The following is a 10,273-nucleotide window of genomic DNA, read 5'->3' as shown; positions in this document are numbered from 1 at the left end:
ATGGGGGTTGGAACTGGCTCAGTCTCTAACCCAGAACTGATGGAAAGGGTCAAGAGGGGTTATGAAGCCTTCAGTCAGTATGGTAAGGACATGGGAATGCTTGGTGGGGCTGATCCACCTGAAGGATCTCTGAAAATGAGGCATTTTTAGTCTGGATACACTTACTTTGGGATTAATTTGCTCTGTTCCTGTGATGTTAACCAGCCAAGGGTCTGAGTCATGTTTTGAATGTTTTATTGAATGAAGTAGGAGGTCTCCCCAGTAAACTTGCTACAGACTTTAAATCCAAGAGTTGTATGTTAAATATTTTTCTTCTCTCTTCCAGTTTACTTGCATTTTCAGATCAAGATTCTCTGCAAAGAAATGGTAAGGTTTATTTTTTTTTCAATAGGCTGAATGCCTGGCTCTGTTACTGTGGCTGTGTAAGTTCTTAATTCACAGGTGTTGCTTCAGTTGTTCATAGTGAATCTTCTGTCAAACCTGCTGTTAAACCATATCCATCTTTTGAAAAATGCTTTAAAAGATTTACCTGGTTAAAATAATAATTTAGTGACAGTGAGAATGTGGAAGAACTATTTATTTATTTATTTAGTATTTGTAACCAAATGAAAGCAGAGTTCAGTGATTAAATGAGGAGCTGTAAGACTGTCCATAAAATGATCTGCCTTCTGTGAAACTGCACTCTTCTGGCAAGCTGTCAGGCCACTAAGTCATTTGTCACAGCTTCCCATCTCTGGACAGTGCAAGGAAAGAAATTCCCACCCATACTTACAAGCTTTTGCTGTGCAATTCAACACACACTCTTTGACAGTAGAGTTTGCTGTATGCAGAAATAAGAAGCTTTCATTAAGTGTGTATGGGATGATTAAATACATATACAGGCTGAATCCTGTCATTTTTGGGCACTAGAGTTCTTCCCAGTAAGGGTGGGAAGATGTTCAATGAAAAGAAGAGCAGCTTTAGACTGGAAAATGGATGTGTTGAAGGCACTGTTTGTACCAAGCCAAAAATTTTCCAAAACAAGATCAAGTATTCTGAAATATACAATACATACAGGAATAATTTTTGTTTGCATAAGAGCGTGCAATATTATGCCTTTCTAATTGATTGGATGTTTTCCTTAAGGCCAATAACACTTTCTTCTGTAGGTCGTCGTTACGATGGTGGAGTGAAGCCAAAATTTAATGTAAATCAACTAGCAATTTCACAGGTAATGTTTGAAGGAACTGGCTCTGTGAAATTTTTTCATAGCTCATTGAGATCTTTTAGTTTGCATTGTTGAGTGAAATAACATACTATTCACAAGACATAGCCAGTGAAGCTGTGCAAATCATTGTGATGTGGTACTGATTCACCATCTGCTGTGTGAGATGCCTTCTGCTTTTCTAGGAGATGAGGTGAGCCCTCAGTTGCCATCACTGGTGTCGACTGGCAGTGAGTCTGAGAACAGAATCTTACTCAAATCCAGATTCTGCACAATGCCATTTGACTGCTGTGGCCAATATTTTCTTCATATCACTTGGTACTAACAGAATAGGTGAGGAAAAACTGCTGATTGTTTAAATTCAGTGGGAATTTTTCCTGAGTCCAGCCTACAGGTCTTGTCAAAAACTGAGTATAAAAGGCTTCCTTATCAAAAACCCTGAGAATGATGCAATCTAATGTAACTAATCTGTTAATGAAATCTCTCTCCTCTGTATTTCTGAGAAGAGAGCCTTAACATTTAGACAAAAGTTGTAGTTAGCATTTCCTGCTGGCTGTTGCATCACATTTTCTGACCATGATCTTACCTTTCTTTCAGCTTGTTGCTGTTAGTACTTACTCATTTTAATCCTAAAGCAGTCTTGTGCCATATGTGAGGTCAAGTATCAAAAGGGTCCTTTAGGGTCTGAGCTGGGAGACGTGATTCACTAATCTGAACAGAAAACCAACACCCTGTCCTTAAGCCAAGACAAAGCTTTGGGGCTTAAACACGTCCCCTTATGGAGCCTTGTAAGATGCTGTTTAGAACTCAGAATACCTCTGTACTTTGTACATGATTTGAACTTGCTTTATCATATGGCATGCAAAACGGCCATGCAGACATTGTATATATTATCATATTCAGATAAGACACATGTGTGCATGTAAAAGAGTTGGTGTCTGGAAATTTCAGTTTGAAATACAGAAATTACAGTTAAATTTTTAAGTCCTTTCTGAGCCCTAGCTTACTGTCTCAAATTATATTTCCTGATGGCCAAATCATCCTCCTATTGTCATTAAATTTAGCATAGAAGAGATACCATTTTTCTGACGTCCACAGATGACAGTGAAGCTGCAGTCTCCAGGTTTTAATCTTGTGAACAACTGAATTTGTAGAGGCAAGGTTCCATGCTTGACCCATCCTGTTCTGCAGCAGGCATTTTTCTGGTTTTAAAGCCATGAGGACCCAAACTGTAGATAGATGTAGAATAAGATATTTCTTTCACCTCAACAGCTGCTTGGTGTGCTTTCAACATGGAAGGCTGTGTTCTTGGCCCAGGCTGAGTCCTGGTCAGTGTGTTGAAGTAATTCATAAGACTTGAGTCTTATGCTGGGGTGAGCACCTTGTAGATCTAACTTTGCTTCAGTTTTTTGTATTGGGCAGGTGTACAGTGAGATGGAAGCATGCTAAGAATGTTGTTTGTTCCAGTGATGCTATCCTGATAGAATAAATATAACTTATATTGGCTCTCTGGCCAGTTGTGGTGCAGCTAGAGGTCTATATGGTGCCATTCCCATGGTGGAAAGGGGCAAGCGAGAGATTTTTCTGCTTCCTTAGTTCAGTAATTCTCTGGCTGAGGACTGGCTACACACATGCTGTCCAACTGCTGGCCTCATTTATTCTGGTAGGATGTAGAGTAACTCCTACATGTCTTCTGATACTGATATTTTATGTGGTCAATCAGGTTGTCAGCTACAACTTCAGTGGGGAAGGAGAGTGGGAAAGAGCATCCTGGAGGCCATTCATTCACAGCCACTACAGCCCTCTCAATGTCACGGTTAACGGCATCCCCTGCATTCTCTTCTGGGCCAAGAGGATCATGATTAAGTTTGAAAACCACACGCAGCTGGATTTGACAGAGAAGACGTTTGGTGTCCATGCAACAGTGGATGTTGGAGATTCAAACTGCAGTGAAGACAATGCAATGTAAGGTGGCGTTCTACTCTGCCAATGGAACTAGTACCAGATAACAAGTCTCATAAATACATGCTCAAGGGAACAGACCTTGTTTGATGTTGTGTAGAGCCCCAGGGGTAAGCTCCTTCCTATAATGTCACGCCCTTGAAAAACATTGGAGTTTTTTTTTTCCCCTCTTTCCTTCCTTTATTGAACTCTGTCTTGACACGAGTTCCCTAGCTGCTGGCTGGGGTCAGCCCACCACAACGCTGTATATTATGCTTGATGCATTTTATTGGAAGATATTTGGGGATTTACAGAACACATTATTCTTTAAAAAAACTGCAGAAATAATCAGGAAGCAGAACTGCTTTACAGCATACCCTTGACATGCCTTTTTATCTGTATTTCATCACATCTGAGGTTTGATCTCAAAATCTGTGGGTGCAATGCCATCTTCTCTGCTGTGTCTTCCAATCTTTCCCTTTGTTGCACCCATAGTTTTCTGAGTAGCTCCTGGGACACATCTCTTAAGGACAGGCAGGACCTTGATGCTTAGCTTGAGACTGAGGCTGGCATTTTTTTTTCTGGGGTCAAGAGATACACTGGGACTACTGAGCCTTTTCTCCTCTGTTGTGTGGAGAGAGAGGGGGAAATGCTACTCCTCAATGGTTGTGCTTTCTTGCATGTTCTGTTCTTTGCTTACTTGGGATATGGTAAGAAATACTAGTCCTGCTGACTCCTTCCCTTTGAGAGTGTTCCAGAATCCTAGCCAAGAAAGGTCTGGCTTATTCTGAGCTCTCACTAGGAGGGATTTGTCAGGATATTTGATCTGTGGCATCTCTGCTAGACTCCATGTATCAAGTCATTAGAAACTGTATGTTTCAAGTGTTCATTCAATCATTGCTACTGTCAGCATCTAAATACTGATTGGGGTAGATCAGTATGGTATGTAGAAATCATGTCTACAGATAGGAAAATGGATAATCTGGGCTCATGAATCAGGATTGGACTCAGCATAACTGTCAAATACAAGTGATGGGTCAGATTTTCAGTCAACTTACATTTGACTGGGGCAGATTAGAAAGGGAAAACAGGCCTGAATGTTGCTCTCTCATCTCAGGTTTAAGGACTGACCTAAATTAGGCCAACTGATGGCTGAGTGCTCACATAATGCATTGCCCAGTTTTTCTCACCCCAGAAAAATCCCCTAAACTTTTCCCTTCTCCTGCCTTCTTTGCTAAGACAAAGCCACTCTGTTGTGGCCTTAGATCAGCTTTCAGGCTGCTTTATACTGTCTGATCAATGCAGAGTAGCTGGAACCAGGAGAAGTATTTGACACTAAACACACGTGCATTTGCTAGACAGGTATAATAATTCAACCTGTGATTTTTTTTCTTTATTCGTGAACTTCTGGATCAGGTCACTCAGTTTAATTCTGTATTTGCCTGTGTCTACCCCTCAGCTATCTGTGATTTTTCTTTGTAACAAAGTGAGGGGTTGTCTAGGTTCAGTGTCCTGGTTTGTTGGACCAGTGCTAGTCAAGGTACAGGAAGAAGTCTAGATGTCCTATGAAATCAAAGGGCTAGATGTTTTTATTTTCTTCAGCTTTATGTTTGGAAGTCTTTCAGATGCTGCATGGGTTCACTATGTTTTGTCTTAAGTTAGTCTGAAAATGTTACATCAACTGTGAGAATCTATTATGCAGGTTTTAAGAGGCAAAACATTATTGTTAAGCAAAAGGAAGCATACCACTTAATCATCCAGAGCTACAATGCATTAATTCCAGAGATGGTGGAAGGATGGCAGATTATGCGTTAGTTTCTGATTAACCTGCTAGAGCCTCTAACTATGAACTTCATGTTCCTATGCTCACCACAGATGTAAATTCCTAGAGCGATCTCAGAGTCTGTGTATTTATATTGCTGTAGTGATGCACATGTGTGAAATTTAAGCTCAAACATCACCTGTATTTGTTAATCTCTAGCATCTACAAAACTGAGAATAATGTGGTTGGTTACACTTGCTAATGACATACAGAGGTGACTAGGATCCTATGACTTAAGGAGGGCATGGATCAGATGAACCCAATTGTCAACTGATGTTGGGAGCAGTGGAATTGGATTGTGTTGAGAGTTGAGCACACAGCTCTGTTCTTTTGGGATGGTCTAGGCCTGCTTCAAATAGCAGCCGAACTTCTGGATGTCACTGGAGGAAGATTTAGCCCTTTCAGTTTTTTCCCCACTGCTGTCAAAGGTATACTGAGTGAAAGACTCCATGTATAACTATGCATCATCTTTTATGCTGCTTTTTTCTGTTACAATTTCTGAAGTTTTTATCTAACCTGATGGTACTTGATTTTTGACCTAGGCTTTCTCTGAAGTTTGGTGACATTGGCAATCTGAAGGGTCTTGTTATTAGGTAAGTTTATATGATAAAGAAAATAACAGATTATCACGTTAATATTCATTGTTATGCAGTCACTTGTGCAGTTTGTTTTAGGAAAATTTGAGTGAGCAGAAATAATGTGATAGAACTGTTGACAGTATGATCAAGACACCTGCATTTAATAGGTCTGTTGTTTGCCTGCCTTGTTTTATTAAGGCATTTCTTCTTCTATGTTGACTTTTCTATTAATGAGAAAAGTTCGGGTCATCTCTTTTGCATGGAATCTTCCCATATCTGACATACTTGCCAGTGTTTCTGTCTGAAAATTTTGCTGCAACAACTGGGAGTGTGGACTTCTCAGGCATCAGACTATTAGCTGGTTTATGTTTTCTTATTGACAATGGAAAATAAACAGCATTTCTTGATAAGTAACCTTATGTATCTTGGATGGAAGTACAATATCAATGTTGTATATAGATTTTTCTCTGTTGTCTATGAAAAATCCCTCACCTTTCCTCTCATTATGTGGGAGAACAGCCAACTCCTTCAGCTGCAGCAGTAATTTACAGACTCAGTAGCAGGAGTTAGAATTCACACTGATGTAAGTGGGTGAAACTCTAATAGGTGTGTGTCTTCTGAGATTGTTGAGCATGTGAATAGTTATAACTCAAACTTTTTTTTTTTACCTTTTCCCCCCCCCCCCAAAATATTTTCAGATTCTTATTAACAACCAGCTATTACCAGATGTCTGTCCAGAACTGGTTCCATGTACACAGACTGCAGCTTCTTTACAACCACTCCATACAGGCGACATTTAACGCAACAAGAATATATGCACCAGCAAGTTACTCCTACCACTGTGAACATGTGAGCAGCCTGCAGAGATATGATGCACTCCTTGTACCCAGCTCTGCAAATGATCTTTCGAAGCTTTGGGAAGTCACTTTTACTGATTTCCAGGTAATGTCATGGAATTAAAGCAAATGGATCCCATAGGCAGACTGATGGGCAATGTCACACTTCACTGCCAGGAAAGTATAATGACCTGTCATGTACAGTTTACAGGATCTCCTTGGAACTTGAAACAGAAATTGAATAGAAATGAAGGCTTAAATTATTCTAATTATCTTCCTGTGAAAGGGAATGAGATAGATTTCCTGTAGTGTTTTCTCTGGGTTTACTTCTAGCATGGGAGGAATGCTCTCAGTATTAAATGTCTGACCTGGACTCTCAAACTTGGCATCAACAACAGCATCAGTCACCAAGTATAAGATTCATCTCCCTTAACTTTTGATGTCTAATAGTTTCAGCCTTCTGCCCTGATTATAGTCACCCCAGTCTGCCTCTAAAGCCAGTGGATAATTCCTCTGACTCATCTTAAATCCTTATTTTAGGATGAGATTATAGCTGTCTAAAACTACCTGAAAGGAGGTTGTAATGAGGTGGGTCTTGGTCTCTTCTTCCAAGTAACAAGTGATAGGATGAGAAGAAAGAGCCTTAAGTTGTCCCAAGGGAAGTTTAGATTGGATGTTAGGAAAAATTTCTTCACCAAAAGGATTATCAATCATTGGCACAGGCTGCCCAGGGCAGTGGTGGAGTCACCATCCTTGGAGGGATTAACAAACCATGTAGGTGCTTAGGGACAAAGTTTAGTGGTGGGATTGGCAGTGCTGTGTTAACAGTTGAACTTGATTTTAAAGGTCTTCTTCAGCCAAAATGATTCTATGATCTTATGAAAGTGCCTATTTTCCTGCATTTGACAGTAAGGAAGCCTAAAAAGACTGGACTAGAATGTCTTGCTTTCTGATACCTAAGTCACAGGTGATGAAGAGCTGAAAAAGAGTATTGGGGGGAGTGTTGATCCCCCTTTTCTCACCATGTGATAAATGCCCATGGACCAATTTAAAGCAGACACTCAATTCCCTGAATGCCAGTGTGGTAAACCATGTTAGAACTGAAACCACAAGTAATACTTAATAGTATTGGCCATAATTGAATGCAACTTCATGTAGTTTCACTGATTTGTTGCCATACAGTGCACTCTTGGATCTGATGAGAAAAAAAAGTGATACTAGGATAGGCAATTGGGAATATTTATGTGTTTTTCATGTTGTAGTTTATACAGTTTTAAACCCAGACTCGGGAGATTCTCAACAAATGATGTTGGAAATGCACCATTAATTTGGCAGGTGCCACATTCACAGTTAAATATTACTGGACTATCAAGAGTGATCACAGAAGATTTTGTTTAAAACACAACTGCAGATCCTTTGGGCAGCAGAGTGAAAAGGATTAGAATAACCGGTGGTTTCTAGAAGTCTGACATGGATAAACTGAGCCTTAACTCCAGCTGGCACTGATAGATATAATTTTGCAATAAGCAGACACTTAATTAAACATTCTTACTGGCATCAGGAGCAAATTGGTGAAGTTGTTTGCAACCAAGTTAGCAAATACTTTATTTATTATGAACCTTTTTGTTCTTTTTTGTAGATTCAAGGTTTTAACATTCAAGAAGGACATTTTGCCTATGCAAAAGACTGTGCATCCTTTTTCTCTCCAGCAATACTTATGGGATTGGTTACATCTCTGATTCTGCTGCTGGTTCTTGCCTATGCTCTTCATATGCTGATCTACCTGAAGTCTCTTGACAGGCACTATGAATGCAAAGCTTATCCTGCCTATTTTTCACAGATGAAATACAATGACATGGAGGATGAGAAAGAGCCACTAAGAAGCAGTGGGAATGAGTCCTATGAACTTAGAAATCAACAGTTCTGTAAAATTTATATTTAGGAGTATGCATCTGTCTCAGTGAAACAAGTGGTATTTTCTTCTGTTGGTACTGTTGTAGGTAGTTTGTGCTGATTTTTCACCAGCTTTTGAAAGAAAAGTAGGTAACAGACTGTTTATCCAGTTACTCTTTGTAATTTGTTGTTAACCATCTCAAAGATGCCTTGGGAAACACGATGAGGGGAAAAAATTTCACCTGTAGGTAAGAAATTTCATGTGTTGGGAGTTCCTTCCTGTAGTAAAAAGGCAAAATACATATATTTTCATCCAGTTTACCAAGTGCTGAAGAGAGTCATGGAACATTTAAAATTAAATAAAGATACAAAAAATCATGCATCAATAAATAAATATCTCTTTGCTTGTTCTTCCAGAAGGCAGGGTTTTTCCTTGTTTTGTATTTGCTTCATCTACCCTGCTAGGTGTCCTGATAAAACAGCATCCATTCCTTTCTCACTACCTGTTTTTCTTTTGTTTTCCAAATTGCATGTTTTCCTCTTTGTCCTCGTTAAGTCCTTTTCCTTCTTCAGAGTCTGCAGAACCGTATAAACTATGTATTACTCGCTACATTGATGAAATAGTGATGGCTCTGGTGCAGCAGCATCTTGATTCTTTTCTGTGTCTAAGCTAGAGGCTTAATGTAAGTGGGAGAAGAGCAGACATCTGGCCCAAGGCTTACCCTTAACTTCCCGGCTCAACTCCACGCCAGAAGACGGATTATGAGCATTATACCCTGTAATTCTAGGTTAATTTCTTTTCTATTAAATCCCATCAGTCTTCCTTGGGAATTTTACCTGATCAGAGAGAGCCAATGCTATAATTGAAAACATTATAAACAGAGTGGTTGAAACTCCCCAGCAGTGATGAGGATACTGTGATTTAATTTTCACTCCTCCTTCTGAGCACTGAAGATATTATCTTCCCACTCGTCCTTTCTTCTGTTTGAGTCAAAGTTTGGGAACTCCAAATTAACCTGTAATTTGGCCCTACCTTCTAGCAAAGAAGAATGTAGGATTGTAGTAACTGTAGTGCTTCTAGGTCACAAGGAACAAAAAACTCAGCATGTTAGATAATCCTCTGCAACACCAGATTTAGGAAACAGACACCTGTTGAATTTTAGATCATAGGTCAGATCAGTTGTTTGTAAATTATACTGCAGTCTAAATATTTTGAGAGGTGTCCAAAGGTCTCCTGTTTATTAGCACACTGACTAGATGTGGAGTCCAGATTAGGCACTTGATTTAGGGAGGTACAAAAGTAAAAAAAAAGATAAGAATAATTGAACTGTAACCAGGTGTAAGAGACAAGTTTCTGAGGACACGGAAAGACTATCTGTGTCCAGTTACTCCAAACTTTATGTGTTTTATAAAGAAAGCAAGCAAAAACACTAGTGACTGGGAACCTGCATGAGGGTAAGATGAGAAGGTGCAAATAAAACCCACAGTATCCTATGTAGAGTGGAGAAACACTTGCAGTCTTGGTCCTCTCTGCTTGCACACAGCAATGACAAGGAGTGAGAGGACAAGGGCTAATGGATTAAAACTGGAAGAAGGGAGATTTGGATTAGATACTAGGAGAAAATTCTTCACTGTGAGGGTGATGAGACACTGGCCCAGGTTGCCCAGGGAAGTTGTGGAAGCCTCATCCCTGGGTGTGTTCAAGGCCAGGCTGGATGTGGGAGGTGTCCCTGCCCATGCAGGGGGAGGTGAAACTACATGATCTCTAAAATCCTTTCCAACCTAAGCCATTCTATGGTTCTGTGACATGTAGGCAGATGACAATGTTGGAAAGAGCTCAGGATGCCAGTGCTAAACAGGTGCTGAAAAGGGGCTGGAGAGCAGTCCTCTTGTGCCTGCGGTTCACTAGCTGCCAGACAATAAAACCCTGGCACTATCTAGTGGTAGGCTGACTGTCAAAATCACCATCATTCACTGATGTAAAATGCCCACCCTGCAG

At 40.0% G+C, this 10,273-nt stretch overlaps 1 protein-coding gene across 1 annotated transcript; it reads left to right on the top strand.

Annotated features, from left to right (window-relative positions):
• On the top strand, positions 1-8,446 carry ATP6AP1L (ATPase, H+ transporting, lysosomal accessory protein 1-like). The gene is made up of 6 exons (XM_010008403.1): positions 1-82; positions 1,149-1,210; positions 2,928-3,169; positions 5,510-5,560; positions 6,244-6,487; positions 8,021-8,446. Exons 1-6 carry the CDS (start codon positions 1-3, stop codon positions 8,321-8,323), a joined length of 984 nt encoding a protein of 327 aa, XP_010006705.1. The 3' UTR covers positions 8,324-8,446.
• Positions 8,447-10,273: the final 1,827 nt, after the last annotated feature.

This window comes from Chaetura pelagica, unplaced genomic scaffold (assembly GCF_000747805.2).
Source record: "Chaetura pelagica isolate M959 unplaced genomic scaffold, ChaPel_1.0 scaffold191, whole genome shotgun sequence".
Lineage (NCBI taxonomy): Eukaryota > Metazoa > Chordata > Aves > Apodiformes > Apodidae > Chaetura > Chaetura pelagica.
Note: the sequence above shows the minus strand (reverse complement) of the source record. Positions and strands in the feature narration are given on the sequence as shown.

Coding starts and splice junctions, on each gene's coding strand:
- ATP6AP1L (XM_010008403.1), top strand. CDS start 1: ATGGGGGTTGGAACTGGCTCAGTCTCTAACCCAGAACTGATGGAAAGG. Junction 3,170..5,509: donor TGCAGTGAAGACAATGCAAT/GTAAGGTGGCGT, acceptor TTTTTGACCTAG/GCTTTCTCTGAAGTTTGGTG. Junction 5,561..6,243: donor CTGAAGGGTCTTGTTATTAG/GTAAGTTTATAT, acceptor AAATATTTTCAG/ATTCTTATTAACAACCAGCT.